General features: G+C 40.7%; 2 protein-coding genes across 2 annotated transcripts; both read right to left on the minus strand.

Moving 5' to 3' along the window:
• Positions 1–873: 873 nt before the first annotated feature.
• On the minus strand, positions 874–8866 carry sxph (saxiphilin). Its single transcript, XM_049585404.1, has 17 exons — positions 8733–8866; positions 8255–8418; positions 7165–7264; positions 6692–6868; positions 6400–6562; positions 6238–6302; positions 5739–5890; positions 5454–5640; positions 5184–5332; positions 4811–4901; positions 3429–3476; positions 3152–3334; positions 2672–2819; positions 2397–2479; positions 2105–2289; positions 1651–1837; positions 874–1544 (listed from the first exon to the last, which is right to left on the minus strand). The coding sequence occupies exons 1-17, from the start codon at positions 8776–8778 to the stop codon at positions 1501–1503; spliced, it is 2172 nt and encodes a 723-aa protein (XP_049441361.1). The 5' UTR covers positions 8779–8866; the 3' UTR covers positions 874–1500.
• sfi1 (SFI1 centrin binding protein) lies at positions 8580–27427 on the minus strand. The gene is made up of 31 exons (XM_049585289.1): positions 27079–27427; positions 26927–26998; positions 26719–26829; positions 26472–26566; positions 24302–24419; positions 24098–24200; positions 23828–23984; positions 22303–22464; positions 22099–22169; positions 21926–22018; positions 21736–21833; positions 21505–21571; positions 19741–19871; positions 19561–19642; positions 19289–19467; positions 19132–19207; positions 16036–16131; positions 15874–15950; positions 15674–15776; positions 15479–15575; positions 14024–14184; positions 13856–13930; positions 13502–13576; positions 13219–13395; positions 12766–12971; positions 12593–12664; positions 11400–11667; positions 11215–11311; positions 10947–11079; positions 10742–10841; positions 8580–9515 (listed from the first exon to the last, which is right to left on the minus strand). Exons 1-31 carry the CDS (start codon positions 27240–27242, stop codon positions 9342–9344), a joined length of 3690 nt encoding a protein of 1229 aa, XP_049441246.1. The 5' UTR covers positions 27243–27427; the 3' UTR covers positions 8580–9341.
• Between the last annotated feature and the right edge of the window lie 159 nt (positions 27428–27586).

Genomic DNA, 27586 nt, shown 5'->3' on the forward strand with positions numbered 1-27586 from the left:
GACTGTCATCACTATGACAACCGATATTAAATGACACACTCAGGTGAAAGTCTCCAGATAACAGGGTCACTCGTTAATCCGAAACAGCAGTATCAAGTCAGTAAAAGTGTTAGTCGGATGCTAACAGACAGATAGCTAAAGCTACACGTCACACAGCTGACACTTATTTAAGTTACATTACAATGTCGTTATAAAGATCAGTGCCAACAAATTTTTAATATACAACGGGAAAGGATTAACATATAGAAAAATGACGCTGCTTTCCTACAGAGGACGTTTCAACCGGTAACTAGCGTCGTTAACAGTTAGCGACCGTTAGAGTCAGCTAGTTAGCTAACTTTGTTCACTGAGGTCAGTTAGCTACTGTACCTTATTCATGCGTTACAGCGGCGGTTACAGTGTAACGTTACTGTAATCACTGGCACCAGTGTGTCAGCAGCTGCAAAGTGTTTGGTTGAATAACATGAACCACGACAAGCTGATATAACCATAACATGGGAACTTTTGTCACAATGACAGAAACAGGAAATACCAGGTTTAATGTAACACCAAACACAGTCGCGCTGCAGTCTGGGAGTTGTAGTCAAGGATTCAAAGACCAAGAATGCAATGGTATTCAGTTTTATTTGCCAAAAAAACTTTTTTGAAAATGAAATTAACATTTATTCTATCAATCAATCTATTTATCTCTCTTTCTTTTTTACGTATATATAAATTATTTATTTTATTGTTTATTTTTTTAGTGTACAGCTACATATATATATATATATATATATATATATATATATATATATATATATATATATATATATATATATATATATATATATATATTTACAAAACATTTATTCTTGTTGACAAATTGAAGCCCAAAGGAAACATCATTTATACAGTAAAAGTCATTATCTTTAACAGTAAACATAAACACAGGTAATATTAAGAAAAGATGATCAAATAACTTTGCACCAACCTAACTGTGTTACATATTGGTCCAAAACATACACTGAGTTGCATAATTTGTACAAAACATTATACAGTTGGATAATGCAGTAGTCCTCCTAGCTGTGTTCAGCTGTAGTATGTGCTCCTCCTGTGGAGAGCTCGGATAACTTTATTCAAGCCAAAGCTTTGATCTCAAACATGTGTAGAGGTTCCTTAATAAAATATGTGAAAAAAAAATGAGGCCAGTTATTCCAGAGCTGCTTTAAGACTAATGGACAATAGTTAGAAGCATTAGTTTTAAATGGCATCCCCATATATGTAATGGTTCCCAGTCTCACACTCATTTTGATATGTATTTACAAATACAGTGATATAATTGGTGCATGTAAAACTGTAACACGTAGTCACAATTTCATCCTCTACACAAAGAGTTTTGACTTTAATCTCTGCCATGAACAGGATGATATCACTGAGGGTCCGTAGTCATCAGATACGGATGAAACAAGTTAGTGGATGACGGGTTGAACCAGAGAAAGGTCACGTTTCCTTGTGTGTCCATCAGAATATGCTGCACACATCCTGATTACAAAACTCCAAGATATCTGGTGTAAAGAAAACACATGTAAACATTAGCATTACAGCATTATTACATGTCTGAGGGCTAGTTTAAGTATATGATTGACAATAAAGTATGCTAGGTAATCGTACCGGAGTGTGTGCAGTTGAAGACGGTTTCTACATGACTGTAAAACTCCTCTCCAAGGATGGAGCGGTAGTCCATGTGACTTGTGTGGACAAAACACTGAGTTGCATCTTTGAACAGCAGGTCACTTTCTTCATACTGCTGAGACTCAAAGAGCTTGAATTCTGCGTTTGGATTGGATGTCAAAGTTTCCTGTAAGATTTAAAAAGAGAAAAAGAATTCATGATATATACCTAAAAGCCTCCCATTGCCTATTTTGCAAGATATATTGATAATTAGCACTACAGGTAAGGGGAATAATATGTTTTTTTGATCTAAGGGTAAACTGTCCCTTTTAGTCTTGAGGGTGCTATTGAGCCACAGAGTGCATAACGTTAAAACAAACACTATTCTTGACAACTTCAAGAGACTGCAGAGTTCTATGTGTACACAGTGCGTACACTCTTCGCATAAGCTGACCTGTGACTTCATGAGGAAGTCGTACACTCGGGCTGTAAGCACCGGCCGTGTCATGACGGTGTTCGGTGGGATGACTCCGAGATTACAGCTCTCCCATTCTGACAACGGGGCCCGACGACCATCACTACACAGCAGCTCAAAGTCCGATGACTTCCAACCATCCGCCCAACCGGTGGAACTCAAACCTGAAGTACAACATGACAAAAGTGTAATGTAACATGACGTAACATACAGTATCTGTCAGTGTTGATGTGTGTGTGTTCATGTCAAAACTTCATCTTGATTATCTCACTGAGGATGTTGGAAAGAAGGTTATGCTGCTCGAGGAAGGCCACGTCTCCGTAGCTTTTACCGCTGGGATCTCCAACTAGACACCTATGAATAATGAGGAAAGGATTAAAGGGTCATTTCAGCCAAAATGTCTTAAAACCAGGGCAAATAAACCCAAAACTATCTTAATGGCTGGAGATCACAACAGATAAGTGAGACAATATGATTTTTCAATGCCACTCACCAGCTATCACAGATGAACAGAAAGCTGTGGTTCAGGTTAGACACCCTGCATACCTTAATGCCCCCATGTTGCCATAGTAACGCTCATTGTGGTTGTCAGCGCAGCGCTTGGTGGCAGCCTCGCCTGTGCCTCCCAGACACACTTTACACAGATTCCCCTGAGAGCCGGGCAGGCAGCCTTTCCAAAACACCTCGTTGTACACTGAGAAAACATAAAGTGTCAAACTGCAGCGGCACTGTGTGAAGGGGGGAGGAGGGCAATAATAACGTATAAAGTTTTAAATGCCAATTAATGATCTTATCAAAATCTTAATCCGTTAAGTAACTAAAGCTGTCAAATAATTGTGGTAGAGTAAAATGAACTGTAATATTTGTAGTGGAGTAGAAAGTACAAGGTGACATGAAAAGAAAAGACTCAAAGTGCAGGTAACTTTAATTTGAACTTAACAGTACACGGAAAAAAGATATGATAGGACTGCCAGTGTGAATATAAAGCTGAATTCAGGACTCCACATGAATAATTCGAGACAGTACCTTGGTGTGGATCACAGGGGGAGCTGCTGTTATGCTCGTGGCTCAACCTGTGTCTGTACGGCAGCAGCCAACCTGCAGGGCTGTACATGTGGCCGTGACAGGAGCGCCGGCCCCCAAGGTTCCCTATGTATAGGTTTTTGCTGGAGCGCTTTGCCACTGCTAGACCCACCACTGATGGCAACACTGAGGAGAGAGACAGTAGTGGTTTTCAATATAAAGACAACAATCACATTAGCTACAGAGATTTCTGATAGTTATTTGTGTAGTGCGGTCATACCATCTGTCTCTAAGTGTGTTGATCCCTCAGCAGGAACACAATTTTCTCCTGAGAGTCAAAGAGAACACAGACAACAGATTAATGCTTCTTAATCAATGAAGACAACTGCTGCTAATGTAATGGTAATTAATTATCTAATTTAAAAAAGTTTCAAACAGTATCAAATACCTATTTTGGATTTGAAGTGTGGCAGGCAGAAATACCCTCAATTAAAACATCTTAATGATGAAAATAATCATTTTCATTCTTATTATCATTCATCAGTATTACTGTCATGGGCAGTCAAGGCTTCTCCATTTTGTTTCACCGTCAGTGTTATTACTACATTGCCTTATTATCTGTACAAATAAAATGAAAGAATGAATAAAAGAAAGAAAATAGCAAATCTCAAAAATAAGAAGAAAGAGATTCAATGAGTAAATTAAAAAATGTGGAAATATAAACAGAAATACCAAAGAAAGCATAATTAGCATTTTAACTTATTTTTTACATTTTTTGTTTATTTATTTTTGTGTGTAATTATTTACCTTTTTTTTTTTTTTACAAAACTAAATTGATTCATTTATTGCACAAAAATTACTCTATTTTTTCTGTACATATTTTTAAAAATATTTTTTACTTATTTATTTTTCCTTATTCAAAGATATTCAATTCACACACTGATATTAAAACACAAAAAATTCAGCATATGTGTAGCAAATATTTCAGCAGCTGAAACCAGTAAATGTGTAATTATTGCTTCATAAATTACTTTAAAAGTATGGAATCATAGGAGTGTCATAAAAGAGAATAAACCTATAAAAGAAAGAAATTACACATGGAAATATAAGAAGGAATAAATAAGTAAATTCAAAAGTGTAGAAATATAAAGACAAATAACAAAATATAAAAAAACAAGCATTTTTATTTATTTTTACATTTATTTGTTCATTTATTTCAGTATCTATTTTTGTATGTCTATTTTTTAAATATACATTATATATTTTTGCATATTATTTAGTCTTTTTTACATTTCTTAATTTCTAAAAATATTTTTATTTTTTCATATCTGTACAAATATTATCATTAATATTTTTTTAATACATATACACATATACATGTCACTTAATATTTTTTTTTTTTTTTTTTTAAATTTCTTTATTTTTCACTTTTATTATTTCCCAGTTGGATTTGGTTTTCCTTGAAAGACCAAGCTATCAATCAACCATAAAAGACCAATAAATATCAAACCTCTGTCGATCTCATTATAGATTCAGTGACTATTTGTATCAGGACCAATGAACACTCTCAATCAATAATATGCAGAAGAAATGGCTCCAACTTGATTGTGTAGTAGCCTCTTTGCTTTAAGTAAATGAATTAGAGAATGTGAACAGTCTTACCATAATATTCTGTAACGACGGGGACAAGACCACATTTTCCTGCAATGAAAGAGTGAGTTGGGTCCAGCGAGACAGCGTCCACCTCGTCCCTCTGTGTGCAGAGTACACAGGTGGTATCAGCCTGACTTATAGTTGTTTCTCAAGTGTAATAAAACTTTTAATTCAATTCAATTTTATTTATAAAGCCCAATATCACAAATCACAATTTGCCTCACAGGGCTTTACAGCATATGACATCCCTCTGTCCTTATGACCCTCACAGCGGATAAGGAAAAACTCCCCCAAAAAAAACCCTTTAACGGGGGAAAAATATATTATATTATATATTATATATATATTATATTCCAACATTTGTACCCCTTGAATGACTTACCTTAATCTTCTCTATACAGTCTTTCATTGACACGGCTCTGACGCACACCAGAGGGTCTGACTTTATACTGAGAGCCCACTGCTCACATTTCTTCTGCTCTGCAAGGCTGATACAGCACCACCGCACAACACTGTCCTCCAGTGAACTTCCTGCACACACACACACACACACACACACACACACACACACACACAGACACACACACACAGGCTCAATGAGGTCATAAAATCCCATGTTGAATATAAAAATGAACAAAGTGGGTATAAGCACCTTCATGTCCAAGACCTTTGAGGAGTGCAACATAATCCAGCCCCAGCACCTGACTGACGTCCATGTCATCTGGCAGAACAGCCAGTTTATCCGTCACATCTTTGAACAGAAGGTCACTCTCTCCAAAAGATGATGAGTTGAAGAGTTGGAAGCGCTGCCTCTCTCTCCCTTGTTGACCAAACAACATCTTAATAATAATAAAGAATCCTTTAAGAATCTTTTAGTCAGTACAGTATTCCTTATAGACACATGGTGTGGCAAAAGTGGGAGAAGACAAAAAAGTACCTGCACTGTTGTTAGAAATTTGCGTGCAACCTTTCGAAAGTTAAATCTGGTGACCATGCTGCCTCCCGGGCCACGTCCCAGATTACAGTTTGTGTAGTGACTGAGAGGAGCTTGAGTGCCGTCCGTGCACAGTAACCTGAACTCATCACTGTCTGAGAAAACAGACAGAACATGAAGAAAAAGCAGAGTGATGATCCTTAAAAAAGGAGTTTTTCCAGTTTGATTTTTTCGCCAAATCATAATCATAATTTTTAAGGTGTTTTTTGCCATTTTCCCTTCTTAAATGAACAGATTGTAGAGAGTCAACAAGGAATAAATAAAGACAGATATAAGGGATGATTTGCAACAAAAATTCTCAGGTGGACTCAGACTAGGGACATTACAGAGACATGGTTATCTTAAATCCTTAGGCCACAAGATCACCTCAGAAAAATGTTTTAATTGTAACAGAATAAGGTAATAGTGAGATACTACAGAAGTCTATCAGAAAATAGTTTACCTTCAATACTTTCAAGAGCTAAATGGTCCACAAATGCAACATCTCCTGCTCCACTCCTGAGACATCTGCAACAGAGCAACAAAGGGAAAAGAGGACATGTTTGAAATATGGAAAATGTGCATTGAAAGCTGAGAGCTTCGTTGATTGTTAGTCGAACCTGACCTGAGGGCTCCTTGGCTGTTGTAGTAGGGCTCACTGTGGGATGTTTCACAGTGGTAATTCTTCTGGCGAATGTAGGATTTCTGGCCTTGGCACAGAGCGCACAGAGGTGGTGCCATGGCAGCGGCTCCGGGAACACAGCTGGCACTGAAGAAGGAACTGACGTCTGCTCCAGAGGAGAAAAACAAGTCAGGGGATCATAAAACCAGACGACCAGAGATGCCAAAATAGAAAACAGAGAGAAGAAACTTCCACACTATACTGCTCCACTATCAGCTGATTATAATCTTGTTACCCTGACTGAGCGGCTGCTCCTTTGACCAGCTCAGGTAGTTACGGGACAGCAGGAAGCCGAGTGGGAGACTCCATCCAGCTGTCCATCGAACCCCGCTGTGACAGCTCCTGAGGCCCTGCAGGGACCGTATGTCCAGAGTGCTGTTTCTCACCACAGCTACAGACAGAATACAGCCTCCTGAAGCGCGCGTGCGCACACACACACACGCACGTACACACGCACGCACGCACACACACACACAGAAAGCATTCAATTGAGAAAAATTCGGCTGTTTTTCTGAATTAACAAGATAATGATCTTGTTAATTCAGAAAAACAAGAATTTTACGAGATGATGTTAATTGCATGATACCATTTCTTGTAACTCTGAGATAATAAACTTGTTAATTCAGAACAGGGCAAGGATTTTTTAAGTGAAAGCATTACATACTGACAAACATGCTGAAGTGTGTCAGAAATCTAAACCAAACCTACCGTCACTGTAAATCTCCTTGGCGATGACAACAAGGCCAAACTGTTTCACAGCAGAATAAACTTCTCCTGCATCTAACGTCACAATATCAGCGCGGTTTGCCTGAAACAAACAAAGACCTTACTATAATGATGCCATCAGGGTCCATACAGTACAAAACCAGTCATATAGTTCAGGGCTTTTGAGCCTTCTTCTTCTGTGCAGTGATACAGTTGGCGAGTCGAGTTTGGTAGAAAGAAAATAGTTCCTACATGAAACTGCTCACAACAAGGTCTGTGGATTATCTTTAGTAACCAGGTCATGATTTCTGGAAAGAGACATTGCTGTTGAGTTTTTAAAATGTATTTTCTTGCCACTTTGAACACCAAAAACTGAGTGCCATCTAGTTCCATTATATTAGAGAGAAGACTGACATCTCTGCAGCTGATATCTCCAACACACTGCAACTCACACTGAAACAATCCAGAGTGATACATAGCACTACAGGTAAGAGGAACAATATGTATTTTTAATTTGGGGGTGGACTGTCCCTTTAAAATGTCCTGTACAGTACATACCATGATCACAGCTCTTCAGTAATGAAAGAGATCCTGACAAAAGGTTTGTGTTAACAAATAATATCAGCTTGTTTTAAAGCCTAAGAAAAGCTCTTAACAAGAATTTAATTGCTGAGTTTTACACACTGTTGTAGAAAGCTTTACAACCCCGCTGATCTCATCTGCCCTGCTGAAAAAGTCATCTGTTGGACTTATGTGACAAATTTGTCTGTGTTCAATCATCCAAACAACACTGAGAAGAGAAGAAAGTAAGTAGATCAGTATTTGACTGAAAACATTTCAACATCAATCTGTTTTCTGCCCGCCTCTTCTCTTTTTAGAATTTGTGAAGAAGAAATCCACCTTGTTTTTTCATTTAATGGCAGTTTCGTTGGTCTATTAAAAAAAAGTTTATTGTATAAATTTAAGTTGTAACACACACATACATGACTTCATATGGCCGTTATCTGCTTCAGTGACTCTTTTGTCTGGTGCACTTCACTGTTTTATTGCAACCAGGGCTAAAATCATGACGTCAAGGTGGAGGACGGCTCACCCTGATCCTATCGATGCAGTCAGTCGTGCTGGACGCTCGTATACATGAGAGTCTGGCGAAGGCTGCCACAGCAGCTGGCGGCAGCACCGCCACCAGAGCTTTAGCTAGATCTGCACACTTCCTCTGCTCAGGATCTGACACTGTGCACCAGCGCATCTTCTTAGCTAGCATGCAAGAAACAGTTCAGAGGATGAATATGCATTTAGCACAGAATTAGTTATTGGTCATGCATACTTTAGTAAGATGGAGGCATTTAAATAAATTCTTTGTGCATAATCTAAAACCAGATTTGCATTTTGGCAAAAAGTGAAATGATTTTACAACATTTGTAATGTTTTAACCTGTTTTAATAATGTCCATAAAAAGTTCCAGAAAGAGGGTAACAAGAGCCAAAAGCCAAATGTACAAAAGAATAAAACACCTTGAACATTCAACAAGATAATAAACATTAAATAACTAGTTCAGTAACATAACTCACCCCTGCTGCAGCAGGCAAAGATGAAAAAGAGCAAAAGTCCTCGCATGCTGCCCTGCTGTAGATAAAAGACTCAGACAAATCTGTCTCAAGATGTCTGCAGAGCACAACAGACAGCTGTCCTTTCTGTCTCAAATCCCTGAAACTCCTGCATAGATTTCCCAAAGCATTAGAGACGCTGGTACTAACGGATAAATAGAAAGCCTCTTGCGCAAGGGCAGCTCCTCTGAAACCAGTAAAGTGACTTTCTGCACACATATGGAAAATATTTAGAACCATCTGTCACAAGGACGACCCCTATCCAAAGCTCTCGCAGACTTTAAGTGTAGATGTAGCAGGGAAAGCTGCTGTGAGGAGCTTGGCTTAATGCTCAGTCAATTTTCAGACAATTTACATCATCATCAACAGGAATAAATAGTATTTGTGGACATTAAAATATCTGTTTTCCCACCAGCTGTGCAGTAAAAATGTTCAGTTTCAGCTGGTGAACAGATTTCTCTTCCAATCCTTGTGTCAGTCTTTGTGTTATTTTTAGACATATGATCTCTGCAGATAAACAGCCCAAACAATCAGCAGGTGAAATCACTTAAGTGTGTGAGGCACTATTTCCTGTCATGCTGTAAACACAGAGCGATCTGTTTCTGTCTCTTCTATTTTCCGACGGAGAAAAGAAACTCCTGCATCCTGGAGGGCAGTCTGTAAGTGCTGGATCCTCTCTGCGTGTAGCAGCATTGTTGGTTTCCGTTTCGCCAGGTCAGCGGACAGTCTGTCGATGCGCTCCTCCAACTGTCAACAGCAAAAACACTGACTGTGATGAGAGTAAAAAAAACTTTGAGTGTGATTTTGTTTTCCCTCATGTGACCTGATTGCTGACTTTTGATTTACTGATTTACTGTTCAAACGAGACCTTAAAGAATGCATGCAAAATGTAAGACATCAGTTTAAGTAATATGGGAAGTCACCTCTGATCATCACCTCACAACCTCACACCTTGCCCTAGTTTGAAAGCGTGCCCCCTCCAGGTTGGGGGAGAGTTACTGCCTCAAGTGAGGGAGTTAAATTATCTCGGAGTCTTGTTCACAAGTGAGGATAGAATGGAGTGTGAGATGAATCAGCCGTTTGGCGTGGCTTCTGCAGTGATGCAGGTGCTGTGCCGGACCGTTATAGTGAAGAGGGAGCTGAGCCGGAAGGCAAAGCTTTCGATTTACTGGTCCATCTACATCCCAACCCTCACCTTTGGTCATGAGCTCTGGGTAGTGACTGAAAGAATGAGATCGCTAATACAAGCGGCTGAAATGAGTTTCCTCAAAAGGGTGGCTAGGCTCAGGCTTAGAGATAGGGTGAGGAGCTCGGACATCTGCAGGGAGCTCGGAGTAGAGCCGCTGCTCCTTCGTGTCGAAAGAGGTCAGTTGAGGTGGTTCGGGCATCTGATCAGGATGCCTCCTGGGGGCCGCCTGTTAGAAGTGTTTCAGGCACGTCCCACTGGTAGGAGGCCCTGGGGCAGACCCAGAACAGGCTGGAGGGATTACATATCTTGTCTGGCCTGGGAATGCCTTGGGGTCCCCCAGGAGGAGCTGGAAAGCGTTGCTGGGGAGAAGAACGTCTGGGGTCCCCGCCCCTGCGACCTGGCCCCAGCTAGGCAGTGGGATACACACATGCAGTAACATGCATGCACGGCTGAAACCAGCTTGCCACAAGAAACTACAGAGAAGCTCAGATTACAACAGGGAGCTTGACTTCATTCTCTGGTCAGGGCGCCATTACTCCACTATATCTTTACAAAGCAAGTAGTGGTTTGCTGCTGTATTAATGCTCTGAATATTGTATACAGAACCTTTAAGAAACAGTATATCAATCATCATCACAGTATCATCTCTAGAGCGTAAATATCAATTTAGGTACTGTTTAAGTGCTGAAGATTCTTTCCTTGTGCAGTCGCACTGTGTGCAACAATAACAAGTGTAGTTTCCTGTTTAATAGAAAAAAGAGACAGAATTATTTTATCTTCTTACCTCCTTCAGCTCTTGACAAACAGCACTTTTCTCCATGTGTTCGTCTTTTCCACTGGTCTGCAACCAACTTTGTAACACCTGTTTTAGTTTTTGCCATGCCCTGAGTCAACACACACACAATCACACATTACTACTATTACACAGACACTATGTTAAACATAGAGACATGAGATGAATGGAAAAACTTTTGTCACATTTTTTGTACCGGAGCTGCTTCCTGTCCTGTTGGTATGTCGTCATGTCCTGCTGAATGCTGAGCAGTTCTCCAGTCAGAGCTAATGTTGAATCCGTCGCTGCATCTTCTGCAGTTTCTCCACCGGATGCTCTCGGATGTACGTCTTCAAGAAGCACGACAAGAGAGTTTTTAAAATCTTGGCATTTGTGATGTTCTGCATAATCTACACAAGACCATCATGTTATAGTGAATACAAAAAAACCCAACACACTGGGTGAGAAAAGTGCAGGTATCATACCTGAATAAGCTGACGAGTATTTAACAGGAGGCACAAACTGATGAAGAGGCACGAGTGGAACATCTCCACCAAAACCTGAGCAGTTAGACTTTCCCAACTTGAAAAAAAAAGCAGAAATTCAAGTTACCTAATAAGGCTTTCAACATATTACTGACATCTGTTGGAGTCAAACAGGTGACTGTTACCGTATCTTCAGTCCCAGTAGTCATGAAAGCAGAGGGAGGTAAAAGAACATCCTGGTTTTGGGTTTCTTGAGGGCAGTCCTTAGTGGATGTGTAAGGTTCAGAGGGTGACACGTTAGATGTGATGATGCTCTGACGTGTGGAGGCAACAGGAACTTTAGCAGGATGGAGGCAGGACGATGCTGTGTGATGGACTTCCTGAGAGGGACGACTGAGCTGCGACGGATATGGAGCGGGTCCAGCGCCGGTGATGACAGTCTGTTTCTGAGTGCTGAAAGGAAGGAAAAGTTTTATTCATGATGTTTAAATTTTGAGAGTAACTTTGGTATTTTTCAACCTGGCCCCATATGCCATGTTGTTGTGTCTAAGTGGCTAACCGGAACAACAATTTTTGAAATGCAGCCAGCAGTGGCGAAACAAGATGCAATGTACTCCCTGCAGGCAATGGGGCACCGTCAATTTATGTCAACTAAAAAAAACTTGTTGTTGCCACAGATGTATTCAGACTGTTATTTAAGTGGCTGATAACATCATGGAAAGGATTCCTACAAAGGTAGACCTTGTTGTTAAAGAGTCAGATCCTATTTGTTTAACCAGAAACAGCCCTGAAATCGCTATCGCCTAACCCACCAGACTCCATTTAAATAAACAGTAATTTTATCATTGTAAAACACACTTCATTCAAAGTCAACAGACACAAACTAAATCTCACAAAAGCTGTCTTGGTTTGTCTTTCCACTGTTTCAACAATCACGAACTCTGGTTTAGTCTACAAAACCTTTAATTCATCCAGTTAGATGTGATAAGATGCAGACTCTATATGGGCTAAAATTACTGTTTATTTAGATGGAGTCTGGTGGGTTTGGTAATATAAAGGTAAATAAAGGTCTATCTCTGTAGGGATCCTTTCCGTAATGTCAGACCCTTAGAGTAATAATCGGAGCCAGTCGGCGGCAAAAACAAAACTTTTTGTAATGGACAGAAGGTGGACAGTTGCCCGCAGGATTACACTGCAGCCACTGCCGGCTGGACCAATACTGGACCAATTTCAAAAATTGTTGTTCCCATTATTCATTTAGACACAAAAGCATTGGAAAATAGGGACCACACTGAAAAAGCTCACAGTTTCCCTTTAACCTAAGCTGTCTGGTATTTTTTAATGTAATGTATTTTGATTATGTAGAAAAAAACTTGACTTTATTTTCGGTGGAGAATCAAACAGTTCCACGCAGCGCCGTGGCTGACGTCGAGGCATACGGCTGAATACCCTGCAAAAAAAAAAAAAAAAACAAAGAAAAAAGAAAAGAAAAACTCTTTAAGTCTGAGTCCAAGTGTTGATATTCACAGCCTGAGAGGGGCTCAGACTCACAGCTGGCTTAGCAGCCCATCTTCAGCTTCCTGCTCCACAGAGTCAGACGGGGACACATTCTTCAGTCCAGGTGTCGTCAAACAGAAGGTCACGCTTTTTTTCAGTGGTTGCCTTTTGACCTCTGGCTCTCTTTGTGGTTTACTCAGCGCCCGATGCTTCCACCGCATAGCACAGCGCTTCACGACTCTCTGGAGATGTCTTGACTTCTGCAGGGCAGATTTGATGAAATGATACTTAAATTTTATGTCTGAAGTGACACAGAAGTGATTAATACCCACTTATTATGGCTCAGTGCAAATGTGCTATATTTAACGAGTAGCAATTTGTCACAGTGAGAAAAAATAAATTATGTATAAAAGTCAAGAATTTTGATGACGATACATTAATAATTTTTCTAACTGCATCGTAGCCCTCTGAATCAAATCAGAACATGAGGTGCCTGGAGATTCCCACCTGCTCTTGGCTATATTGTGTTAAGCTGGTTGTGAGGTCGTTCATGTGAGCAGCGTATGAGAGGATGCACGTCACGCCCTCCCTCAGCAACTGGTCTCTGTAGACCTGTGCAGCTCTGGCTGCCTGCTCCTGTTTTCTGCGCTGCTCTGTGACCCACAGCCTCCATTCACACAACACCTGTGGCAGATTCATCAAAAAACATCAAAACCGTGTGAGCATCAATTTAACAGTACAGCGCTCAATTCTGCAGTGAGAGGCGAACACGTGCGGGCAGGTGTACTACCTTGGCCTGAAGAGTGAGGGACCAGTGCCAGAGCGCTCGCTCCGTCTGCTTAGCTTCTCTCCGTCTGTGCTGCAGCTGTTCAGCAGGAAGGAAAACCAAAGTCACTGCCAGTTTAAATGCACTGAATCAAATCACATGTATATGCCTGACTGACCTTGTTGTCTAACCGACTTTCACTCTCCGGTATGGGTCAAGCTAAAAACACACTTTACAAAACTCCTACAGAGCCACAGAGGACATTATTGAGCTCTTATTACTGGCTGAGAAGCACTCTACATGACAACTAGAGATCTTTAAGTTTTAACTCAGCTGTGTTTGAAAGGCTTAAGTGTTCAGCGTGTGAAAAAGACAAACCTTTATCTTCCACTGTTCAAAGTACTTCTGGTACATCTTTAATCTCAGCAGAAGGATTCCCTGTCGTTTCATTACCTGTGACATAATCACATTTTTAAAATTAAATATCAGGAAGTCAGCAGTGCAGCTGTTTTATATGTAACAGTTCAGGGACAATGAAGTCACAACCTTGTTTTTCTGACACTGGCTGTGATGCTTATTCCAGGTGCACAGTGCTTTAGAAAGGAGGTTGGAGTCATGGTGCTGCCTGGCTTTTTCCATACATATCCTCTCTCTCCGAGCCTCCCTGGTTCGCTCCCTCCATCGTCTGAAAGACCGCAGCTGCTGAGCTAAACACAGGAAACATCAAGCTAAAACATTAACAATTCATGTTCAATTAAACAGTATTCTGACACAAAAGTAAGTTAAAGGTATAATATGAAACGTTTCCACGGTAAAATATCTAAGAACAACTCGACCTAGCGTGATATTACAATATGCCCAGTGTTCCCAACAATGTTCAAACCCAGACAAATCTGTAATTTTATTTAGGGTAACAGTTTAATTTGGTCCCCTATCAATGGCATCTTATAACCTTTACCCCCCCTCACTGCGCTAACCTCTGAGGAAACACAGGACACACCAGGTGATACGTCAGAGAATGAGGAAGAAAGTCGACAAGCCACTCTATTGTTTGCTATTGTTTGCACCACTAATGATAGAGGATGATTATTTATTGCTGTTTGGTGCATGCTCTGTCACAAAAGCTGTCCCTGTAAAGCGCAAAAGTACGGGTGAACAAAACAATAACATTCTAACGTTACAACAATGTTCAACACGCTTATAAAGTTATTTTAGTCTGACCATTTTGAACACAGTTAACAGCGCCAGGCTACTACTAGAGGAGAGCAGGCAGCAGCTCCAGATGTAGACCCACAGTCAGCGGCCACAGCAGCCAGTACAGCAGCAATCTAAGATCAGCAAACCTTCTGTTGCTGCCGTTACACAGGTAAAACCCATTGCTGTCACTAACCATCAGCCCGCTGTGACATCTGGCACTGGGGGGGTTTACGCTGGCTGAATTTGAGCTGCTACAGCTGCCAACTGAAGGTTGATTTCCTAAGCTGCTACTTGCTCTCCTCCCAGGGATGCAGTCCACAGTGGCGGAGAGCAAGGTGGGGGGGCCGCACGGTGGCTAGATAGCTCATTCTTGTCTCATTTGTGGTCTGATAAACAGAGAGAGCATGGTGAGGAGGGGCTGAGTAAATGTGCTGCATTCAACTCTACACTGAAATACAATGAAATGAATCAATATATGGGAAACACTGGGTCACTGTATGAAGTGTGTGCATATGGCTGTGGTCGTTGGGTGGGAGGGGCTTAGGACATGAAGGAGAGTTGCAGGAGTGCATTTTCAAAATCCACTGACATTTTGTGCCTTTTCCAGAAAATAATATTTATTTTTGAAAAGAAAATTATGATAAATTTGTCATGAATGTTTAAAAAGAAGAGATCACTAACCAACATACTGTGGGTGTGAGAGAAAGGAAGTGACATTCATAAAAAAAAATTGATGTGCAAACAGAAAATAAAAATTGAAACAGTGTTAAAATCAGACAGCATGTGGTCACTGTGTGTTGCTACCTTGATTTATGGACCTCTGAACCTTGCTAACTGCTTCCTCCTGCTGGTGGCGCTTTGACACTGCACACGTTGTTGCTTCTCGCCAAGCACGAAACACCTTAACATGTTTAATGCAAAGACAGCGATAAGCAAGCACTCCCGCAGAGGAATAACTCTGATAGTTTGACATATGAGTTCACTGGACAGCTTTCTAACCTTGAGTTGAAGGAAATGCTGAAAGTGATTCTGTGCTTGTTGCTCTTTGAGCTTGACCTCCGTCAGCAGCACTGAGTTCTCCCTCCACACACACAGAGCTGACCTGGAGACAGAGCAGATAAAGCCAACATGAATCATTCAAGGAGCAAACAGAGCAGACGTCCAATAAGAGAATATATGTAAGAATTTGTGTTCAATACCTAAGAAAGTTCTGTTTTTGTTGCCTGTAAAGTTCCTCTGCTTCACTGTGGATCTGACACATCTGCAGGTGGCGTTCCTGTGAACGCAGCAGGTGACAGTTTGTCAATTTTTTCTTTTTACTCCAACTTTCAGAAATCATGTGATTATAAATGCAGACGTACCTTCCAGGCCACAAACGTGCGTCTGAGGAGCTTCACTTCATGGTAACGCTGCATCTGCTTCAGTCTGCTTTTCTTCACTCTCTGGCTATGAACAAACTGACCAAACACACACACACACACACACACACACACACACACACACACACACACACACACACACACACACACACCTGAAACTGATGACTGGTTTCTGTTGATATCTGTACCCTGACTATCTTCAGGGTCCCTTCAGCTTAAGGCTGTTTAGATTTAAGACTTTTTAAGACTTTTAAATGCCACTAGGAATAAAAATGTAATGCCAATTTTACAATAACCATAATTGAAGATAAAAAAAAAAAACATTAATTGACATCATTTACTTTGGGTTAGGGATCATTTTGCTTAAATGTATACTGTAACATAAATCATGACTTTTTTGGTCAAGTTAAAAAAATTAAATGATGCACTTCAAATGCTGAAAAATAATTAACACTTTCTTGAGTGGAATACATGGAATACAATAAATATATAACACTGTTATACATGTATCCATTTGGTTAACCTTGAAAAAGGCTTGTTCTTTGGTCATGTGATTGGATGTGGTAAATGTATGTGAGTGTTTCTGGTTCTGTTATCATGATCTGCATGACGTTGTTGCCAGAGGCATTTGGTAAATTAGTTTTTAAAAAAAAGATAGATGTTAACAGTTATTTTCTGATTTTATAATGCAATGTCAGAAAAGATTCATAGAATCCTACTTCCCATTAACATTTTTAAGACTTTTGAAAGACTGATTTAAAACATTTTAATGGCTTATTTTTGGATGTATGAATTCAATGCCTTTTAAGACTTTTTCAAGGACCCACAGGAACCCGATTTTTAAAAATAATAAACACAAAGCAGCTGTGTTACGTGTTATGATCCAATAATAAGCTTTTAAAACAGACGCATATCTATGTCTCGTAATATTAAACAAACTAAAAACACAGTTTCCAAGTTTCATTCCAGAGTTTCCAGACCTAAACAGGTCCGTTTCTGTCTTTCTTTAAACCCTGAGCCAGACGAAGAGAAGAGCAGATGCCTGTCAGATACAGTGGAAAACACTGATGTGATCAAAAAGCTTGGGACAGAATCATTCCAATACAAATGCTGTTTAAATAATTTGCTTAGAGTAATAGAGTAGTCTGCTTACAGTTTTCATTTTGGTTATTTTTAAACATGACAGCATGTGGAAAAAAATGTTCAAACTATCTTAATTCTAATTTTTTTTCCATGATCCATTGCCTCGCGGTGATTCGTCTGCTTCCAGCTGGATACTTGAAGCTGGTGCTGCGTGCACACTGAAATCATGACGGGGAGAAAAAAAGTAATTTTCTCTGAATGAAAAACATAACCTTTTTGAAGCTTCTGACAAACTGCCAAAAACAAGCCAACGACATGCAGCTGCCAAACTTGGTGTTCCTCGGGCTACCTTATGTAGTCTCAAACAATGAGAAACAGTCGTGGCTGCCAGTGATGGAGACAGAAAACGTGTGCACGTGGGGAAAGCACCTGTGGTTTAAGCTGCTCTTGTCAAATGGATTGATAACGCCTGGTCACATGACTGTTTGGAGCAGTCAATAAAATTCAATAAATAGCAAAGCTGTCCATTGCATTACTTTATATTCACATAATAAATATACAAATGTCAACTGGATGGTAATCTGCATGACACATAAAGAAAAAACTAGAAAATCTGTTATTTTAATCATCCACCTATAGTCATCAATTCGACTTGGACATAAGTGATCACTGTAAGAGGTTTCCATTGTATTATGTGTATATGTGGCTGTGTATTGGCAAGAATCTGGCGATGCAATACCTATCATGATACAAGGGTTACCATTCAATGTACTGCAATTTCTAATTTTCTAATAATATCTAACTTTAGGAAAACTGTCACGATATGAACAAAACACCACCACATGCATAAAATCTGAGTAGCTTACCTTTTTTTGCAATCAGAACAGTAGGATCTGCATTTGTATTTATCACAGTACCATTCAACATCAAAGCAATACTTTTTGTGACATCTGAGCAAGTAATTAATATTTGCATATCCATTTGTTTTCAACTGCTTATCTGGGGCCGGGTCGCAGAGGCAGCAGGCAGAGTAAAGTACTCTAGACGCGCCTCTCTCCAGCAACGCTTTCCAGCCCCTCCTGGGGGATCCCGAGGCATTCTCAGGCCAGATGCAATATATAATCCCTCCAGCGTGTTCTTGGTCTGCCCCGGGGCCTCCTACCAGTAGGGCGGCCCAGGAAAACCTCTAAAGAGAGGCACCAAGGAAGCATCCTGATCAGATGCCCAAACCACCTCAACTGGCCCCTTTCAACACAAAGAAGCAGCGGGTCTACTCCGAGCTCCCTCTGGATGTCTGAGCTCCTCACCCTATCTCTAAGGCTGAGCCCAGCCACCGACCCCATGGAGGAAACTCCTTTCAGCTGCTTGAATTCCTCATTCTTTCAGTCACTACCCAGAGCTCATGACCATAGGTGAGGGTTGGGATGTAGATGGACCAGTAAATTGAAAGCTTTACTTTCTGGCTCAGCTCCCTCTTCATCATGACAGTCCAGCACAGTGCCTGCATCATTGCAGAAGCCGCATCAATCCACTTATCTCACGCTCTGTTCTACCCCGAGACCCAAAGTACTTAAACTCCCTCACTTGGGAAAGGAACTCCCTCCCAACCCGGAGGGGGCCATCCACCACAGCCTCAGACTTGGAGGTGCTGACTCTCATCGCAACTGCTTCACACTCAGCTGCAAACTGCCCCGGTGCATGCTGGAGGTCACAGTGTGATTGGAGCTGTGTGTGTATATCCGTAAAATATAAAAATAAATAAATAAAAGTGCCTGTAGGATTCTTTAGGTAAACAAATTAAGAAATTTGAAAAAGTACAAACACTGTGTTACCACTCAATTAATGGAAATTTTAAAAATCGACAGTGTTTTTGAGAATCAACACCGTATCAGAAAATATAATATTGCGATACTCAAGCGTATCGATCTTTTGTTACGCCCCTAGTATGAGAACAGATGATGTGTGAACTGGACAGAACAAATACTACAGAGTTACCTTTTTCCATTTTTCCACAGCCCATCTCATGCAGCGCAGGTCACCCTGATGACAAGCCTGCTGCTCTCGATCTCTCCTGACATGCAAACAAAATATGTGTTAGCCAACAGACCGGCAAGTTTCACCCCTCTGCTCTACAGAATTTAGTTTGCTTCACCTGTCTCGTATCTCAGTGCTGTTGTCCTTCCACTGTGTCATCGTCTTGTGGAGAAGTCTGTGCAGGTACAGACGGTCTGAAGCCTTCTGTTTCTCCTCTTCCTCCATCTGCTGCTCCGTCCGTTCCCTCCAGCGAGTCCAGGCTCTCTGCAAGTGGCAGCGCTCCTCGTGTAGAATTGCCTGATAACAAGTTATCTGTCAGTAACTGATTCACACCTGCGCTCCTAATCAACAACATGGAGTAGTTTGTGTTTTTATTAACAGTTAATGTACCATCCGCTCAGAAAGCATCTGCTCCTTATGCGTCTCTGAACGTCCCCACCAGGTGTAAAACACTGAAGTGTACTGACGCTGCCTGATAACACAGTGATCAAACAAATCAGACCGGTCAACTCTGCTCAATTTGGAAATGAATTACAACACACAAACAGCTCAGGAGGGTTGGTAACTCACCGATTAAAGACTTCTGCTTTGTGTTTCATTTGCTTATGGAGTCTTCTCTGCAGAGTAAACTCAACCCACGAGTCGAAACACCGAGGCAACATACGTTCAGCAAACCAAATGTCTGCACGACACTCCAATTCCTGCAGAAAACATAAGTTTGTTATTAATCTATAAGCAGGATTTAGGGTCACACAGATACCACTCATACTCTCACCTACTGTTTGCCTACATTTTCTATTAATTTATAAATGTTCATATTATGTGTCCTTTTCTCTGCTCTGTAACTTTTGCTCAGGAAGCTGTACCAAACAGTTGGAACCTTCGTTAATAACGTGTGACATCTGAATGCTGTGCAGCCTCTGTTTTCTTTTGCATTTCTGCACTAGTATTATAAGTATTATACTATTTGTATAATTTTATTTCAGTGTTGGCTGTAAGCTTGTTTCTAACTTGTGTGATCCAAACATTTCCAATAACTCTACGGGGTTTTTACATCCAAAATTCAAAATTTATGGAAAAAAGTACATGTAATCGTTTTCAAATTTACATTGTGTATTTGTCTCATGAAATATTCTGCTTCAATTCATATTTGTTGGTATTTAGCCTTTCAAAAACAAAATTTTCACTGCAGAAAAACCCCCCAACTGTTTTCCCTCCTGCTTGCTGCATACAAAGGGCAGCACGCAGCTGTATTAACGGGGCGGCCTATCATCTGACAGCACCTTAAATCACATTTATTCATTCAACTAAATGTTGAATTAAAGGTCTACTGTGTAGGATTTAGTGGCAGCCAGTGGTGAGGAGGCAGATTACAACTGACTGAAACTTCTTCCGTGTGCCAAGCATGTAGGAGCAATATGGTGGCCAGTGTGAAAATGTGAAAATGCAAATGACTCTACTTAGAGCCAGTGTTTGGTTTGTCTGTTCTGGGTAACTGTAGAAAGAACATAGTGAACCCCGTAGTGGAGTACCCGCTCCATATGTGATTCAGGCCCCCAGGAAGTGTGCTGGACTTTTAAGCCAATTTGACATATTAGCCAAATCATGTTACTACAACATCCGGGTCTGACACGTGATGCCACTGGGCACAAAAATACTTTTTCTCATAGAGTTACATTGTGAAAGAGACTACTATAAGTCAGTGGACAGTTATTTTGAGTGTTACATCTCCCACAAAATGACTTATCAGGATTTGATTCATTCGGTCTAACAACATTTCTAAAGTCGAGAAGAGCCACAGTATCAAGTCATTTTATCCCCATTGAAGTTAGCAGAGAGCCCAACCAGAATGAAAGATGCGGACTCATCCAACAGATGTCTTCAGTGCGCCTACTCTATGGGCCCAATGATGCAGAAGATCTGGGTAATTTTACACCTGCGAAGTCACACTTTTTTTGGCTTCATGCACCACTGAGCAACTTTCATAAGTATGAACAGGTCCTGCCTCCGACACTGTATCCATTTCTCTTCATACACCATTGATGTAGATGTAAACAGCTCATTCTAAGGTAATATAAACACAATGACCCTTATTTATTGCTTATTATTATTCATTATCCCCCTAATCCATCACACTGGACCTTCAATTGAAAAAAAAAGGATTAATATATCACTAATGAGTCATTTTTCGAAAATTGGGGATTTTGTTCGACAACATCATAAAATATGACGACAGACCTTCAAAGCTTCTATTAGGTTTTCAAATGAAGTGGAAAAAAAGACATTTGTTACAGCCATAATTGCTTATGTGGATCTAGTGGATCGAGATAATACCTTCATGTGTCTTTGTTCAGCAAGTTTCTCTCTCCAGTGGTGAAAACAGCTGCTCAACAGGACTGCTCTGTAAAAAGAGCAAGAAGTCTGAGTTTATATAAAAATCATACAAACAGAAACAACCTTATATGAAACATACAACATGTTTGTAGTGTGGTTGCCACAACAGAAAGCAATTAATATATTTTCACTCTAAGTCAAACATAAAAAAAAGAATAAAAAGAAAAGCACCTGTGATTGGTCAGTGCCATTTCTGTTAGGTGTTGAAAACTCTTGTCTTCAGCCTCCTCCAGACGGTCCTGCCACAGCCTCCAGTACCTGCATGTCATCTATGAAAACCACAAACATTAAATCATTAGAAACATTACTTAATGTGTCACTGATGCTGTGGTATTAGAATGATGGAGCACTCCTTAGTTACAGTTTGATGATGATGTTGGACAGCCATGTTGTTGTTCAGTCTGTGTGTCTTGTTCCTGAGAACATTAAGAGAAAGTCCCTGCAGTCCAGCTCGCTGCAACAACAACACACAGTGATCAATATATTATATGATCACATTCTCTACTGATATGCTTCATTTATTCTTCATCTCACCAGTAGATGATGATGATGATGTTGACTTGCAATCCTGTATCTTTCAGCCTCTTCTCTGCACAATGTCACATCTATTGGCAAGCTCAAGAATCAAACAAGTGTACTGATCATTTAACCCCTTAACTATCCCTCAGTTGACTATGCTTGATGCTGTAGTTGGTTTAAAATGGAAGGTGTGTTATTGTATGTTTGGATTTAGGATACAAGCTCTCCAGCGCTCCAGTGCTCTGCGCTGGGTGCTCCGTATGGCCAAGTGCTCTGCAGTTTGCAAACGGTCTTCCTCGACCCTCTTATGATGCAGCGCACCAATCCATTTACTCCAACACATCGTCACCAGGCGGAGATTGTGAGCACGTTGAGCCACAGCTAAAAAAAGAAAAACAGAAAAAGGAATTTTAAGAGAAAATTTAGTAATCAGTATTACAATGTGAGCGGTATAGTCTGAGTGATATTGTAGTTTATATTAAAGCTGTAGTTGGTAACTTAAAAAAAATATAACTTTGTTATATTTGCTGAAACTGCCATTTTATCAGTATGAGACACATATCCTGTGAAAAACTCTGGTCCCTCTGCCTCCTGCAAGTGCTTCTAATGGCATTTTAGGGCTGGACCTGACTCAGAATTGTGTCAGTCTAATCACATTTGGCTGTTCAATAAGAAAATTCAACTATTGGTTGCTTTTTTTCCCCATACAGAGTTTAAAAGTTTGAACAGGGTTCGGCGAGACGTTCAGGGTGACAGCAACGTTCATGTAATAGAGTAAACAAGCCCTTAGTTACGTTAGCCCTCAAGGCTAATGCCTGCTAACTATGCTAATGACAGATCGGGAATGTGCAACAATTTTTTGCCATTGCTAGATGTTAAACAAAAGCCAGAGAGACCGTATTTAGTTGCTGTGAGCTCTAAATTCATCACCTCTAAGCAGACGACAGAAGATAACGTTATCTCAGAGCCTGACCAAGCTAAGCCTCTCCTCCTCCAGGTAGCTGCTGCCGTCTTACTCAGACACACCTTGGGTCTGGGTCTCCTCAGAAGTACTGACTGACAAAAAAAGACTGCTCGTGTTGCAGAATCTCAACTGACTGATGGGTATGTGATCAATGGTTTTAATCTTTGACTTTCAGGGGGCAGTCCCCTTGTCAATCACTGCTCCTGAACTTTGGTCAAACTGTCAAACTAGGCAACGCTGATAAAATATGAATCAAGATTCCGTTACAGTAAGGCTTATTTCTTCTCTCAGATGTTTTCAGAGACATATTTTAGTGTACTGTTTAGCTGTGAAATGAGAAAGCTCGTGACCTGGCGGCCATGTTGGAGACAGTCGAGCCGAAACGAAGCACCAGCCACCTGCCAACTTCTGACTTTACAGCTAAAAAGTACACTAAAATATGTTTCTGAAAACCCTTTAGGATATAAATAGACAATGCAGTGACAGAATCTTGATTCATATTTGATCAGCGCTGCCTAGTATGACAGTTTGACCACAGTTCACAAACAATGAATGACATGTTCTGGCACTGATTGGTTGTTTTCCCTCAGCCATGGTTAATTCTAGCACATGCTATTAGAAGCACCACATGGAGGAGCAGGAACATGTTTTTTTTTTACATATTATCTGTCTCATGTTGCACTGTGTGGATGTAGTAACAGTTTAATCAAATATAACAAAAAGTTATTTTTAAAAAAGTTACCAACTGTGAGTAAAGACAGTCAGGTAATTGATAATGACCTCGAGACTCTTTCTTGGTTTGGAGATGAGCCATATAACTTTTCCAGTGATGCAATGTTTTTCTTTTCAGTCTGAGGATGAAGTGAAGTGTAGCTCTGGATTCTTTCTCTTTCTGGCAACAAGCAGCCGTGTGCATTTCTTTCCACTGAAGCCAAGTCTTTGACAAAAAGTCACACATCACCACACAAAACACAAAAGTAGGAGATTAGCATTCATCACACATAATGCTGACGTAATATGATTCACGGGTGTGTCGGAATATGTCTTTACCCTTCTCCGTAAAGCTAGCGCGCTCTGTTTCACGGCTTGATCCTCTAAAGCTTGAAGGTCTTGATGCTGCTGCAGCCGAGCCTGCCACAAGCTCCACGCTGAACTGCACAGGTGAAAAAAAAAAAAAAAAAAAAACAGCTTTAAAACCAACAATCCACTAAGCATTATAAATGTAGGTCTGATTTGTAAATACACTGATCTTACCGCAGGGTTGCGAGTCTGTTCTGTTCGAGGGCAGATTCAAGCATTCTGTTCTTCATTCGCCTCATTTCTATGAAAACTTCCCATCGTTCCAAAACCAGATGCATCTGTTGTCTGTCAGCTAGATAAGGAAATAATAATGAAAAAACAGCTGCTTGTGATATCAAATAAAACATGAGGCTTTATGGTTTGATAAGCTCTCATTGTACAACCCCAATTCAAAAAAGTTGGGATGCTGCAAAAAACATGAATAAAAACAGAATGCGGGGCGGCACGGTGGTGTGGTGGTTAGCACTCTTGCCTCACAGCAAGAGGGTTGCCGGTTCGATCACGGGCGTGGGAGCCCTTCTGTGCGGAGTTTGCATGTTCTCCCCGTGTCAGCGTGGGTTCTCTCCGGGCACTCCGGCTTCCTCCCACAGTCCAAAGACATGCAGATTGGGGACTAGGTTAATTGGTAACTCTAAATTGTCCATAGGTGTGAATGTGAGCATGAATGGTTGTTTGTCTCTATGTGTCAGCCCTGCGATAGTCTGGCGACCTGTCCAGGGTGTACCCTGCCTCTTGCCCGATGTCAGCTGGGATAGGCTCCAGCCCCCCCGCGACCCTCAAGAGGATGAAGCGGTTAGAAGATGAAGATGATGAAAAACAGAATGCAATGATTTGTGATTCTGTTTTAACCTATATTCAATTGAATACAGCACAAAGGTAAGACATTTAATGTTCAAACTAAATTAACTTTGCTGTTTTGTAGATATACACTTATTCTAAATTTGATGCCTGCAACACATCCAAAAAAAAGTTGGGACAGTGGCAACAAACAACTGGGAAACTTCTGAAATGCTCAAAAAACCCCAGTTTGGATCGGTCCACAGATAAACAGGGTAATTGGTAATAGATTAAAGTATCATAATTGGGTATAAAAGGAAAGGGGCAACCTCAAAAGGTTCAGTTGTTAAAAAGCAAAGACGCCAAGTTCACCACTTTGTGAAAAGCTGCAGAGGCAAATAATCCAACAGTTTAAGAACAATGTTTCTCAAAGCACAGTTGCAAGGAGTTCAAGGATTTCATCAAATACAAGCCATGATATCATCAAAAAAAATCAGAGAATCCAGAGAAATCTCTGCATGTAAGGGGCAAGGCTAAAAACCAACATTTAATGGCTGTGACCTTTGATCCCTCAGAAAGCTCTGCATTAAAAACTGACATGGTTATATAAAGGACATTGCCACACGGGATCATAAACACTTTGGAAAACTACTGTTGGTAAACACAGTTTGCTGCTGCATCTACAAATCTAAGTTATGATTCTACCATGCAAAATGAAAGCCTTACATCAACAACAACCAGAAACACCATGAACAGATGAGCCTGAGCTCATCTGGGATGGACTGACACGAAGTGGAAAAATGTGCTGTGGTCTGACAAGTCCACATTTTAAATCGTTTTTGGAAATCATGGATGTCGTGTCCTCCGGGCTAAAGAGGAAAAGGACCATCCAGATTGTTACCACCACAAAGTTCAAAGCATCTGTGATGGTATGAGGGTGTGTTAGACTTAGAGCCCATGGCATTATGGGTAACTTTCATATCTGTGAAGGCACCATGAACGCTGAAAGATACATACAGGTTTTGGAGCAAGATATGCTGTCATCCAGCATAGCTGTCCCATCTTTTTCAGGAATGTCCCTGCTTGTTCCAGACAGACAATGCCAAATCACATTCTGCATGTTTTACGACAGCAGGGCGTCAAGGTAAAAGAGTGTGGGTACTAGACCTGTCTCCCTGCAGTCCAGGCCTGTCTCCTATTGCAAATGTGTGGCAGATTATGAAGCACAAAACAGAGCAATGGATCCTCAACAGATAGTGTCCCCAGTTCTAAAACACTTACTAAGTGTTGGTAAAAGAAAAGGCGATGTAACACAATGGTAAACATGCCCCTGTCCAAACTTTTTTGGAACATGTTGCAGTCATCAAATTCAACCTGAGTGTATCTTTAAAAAGAAAAACAAAAGCAATCGTTTATCAGTTTGAACATTAAATATCTTGTCTTTGTACTGTATTTAATTAAATATAGTTCAAACAGATTTGCAAATTATTGCATTCTGTTTCTAATTATCTTTTACACAGCGTACCAATCTTTTTGGAATAGGAGTTGTATAAGCTAAAAAACATACCAAATGACTGAGCAATTTGGATCTTTCTCTTCTTCTCCCACTGCAATGACATAAACCTTCGCCAGCTGTGAAATGCCAGGTTGTACAGATAATACCTGAAACACAAAGTACATCATTAGATTCAGATTCAAATTCAGAATACTTTATTAATCCCCGGGGGGAAATTGTTTAAGTAAATTGTTTTTGTTTAGCACACACAGACACCTTCTGTGACCAGCTGACTGAGACAGAGGACTATATCCTGTACCTGTAGTGACAGTCTGCTCGCATGGTAAGACTCCACTCTCTCCTGGACGTCCACCACTCGTTTCTCCATCCTTCAAAGGCCTGTCTCAGCACCACGCTGTTATAGTGGGACCTGCAGCATGTCATGTTAGAGGTCAGGCTCAGACTGGACATTTGAATGTGGCAGATTTCATGTTTCAATAACTCCAGTTTGCAAAATGGGTTGTTACCTGGCTTTATGAGGAAGAATTCGGCCGAAGGTGTTGTGTATCCATATCTTCAGGAACTTTCTTGCCAAGTGCCTGCCGTGATTGACAAAGTTACATTAAGTTATAAATGATGAGATAAAAGCGTTAATGCAGTAAATTAACTGTATCAGCACCTTATCCTCAGCTCCTTGAGTCTTCCACCTTTGTTCCAGCTGTATCCAACCCTGTAAAGAACCTTTCTGGTGTGAACTTGGCGGACTGGTCTTCTGTCAGCACCTGAACTGACGCTGCTCGGTCTCGGTCTGACTGGATCTGGTTTTCTGGCGCCATTTTGCATCGTATTAAATCAGTTCACCCCTGTACCGAGCAGTAAAAGCAGCACAGACCAAACACTTTACACCAGTGTGGAGAGACAGTTGGGGTTACCGAAGTGCGCGCATTTGTTTTTCCTTGTCACGTGACCCACGCGGGCGTGACACGAGGGTCTGCCTGTTCTAGTCGTCAACGGCAACAGGCTGCGCAGACGCTATGCGCAGTACTAAGTTCAGGATGTGGACGTTAAATGTGTCTCTCTGGAGTTTTAACACTGTTTAATAATATTTTCAAGCTGTAGCTGAGTCTACAGTTAAAATACCTTATCCACCGAATGAGAGTTTTAATTGTGTTTTAATTGTAACGTGT

Source organism: Epinephelus fuscoguttatus, linkage group LG1 (assembly GCF_011397635.1).
Source record: "Epinephelus fuscoguttatus linkage group LG1, E.fuscoguttatus.final_Chr_v1".
NCBI classification, from domain to species: domain Eukaryota; kingdom Metazoa; phylum Chordata; class Actinopteri; order Perciformes; family Serranidae; genus Epinephelus; species Epinephelus fuscoguttatus.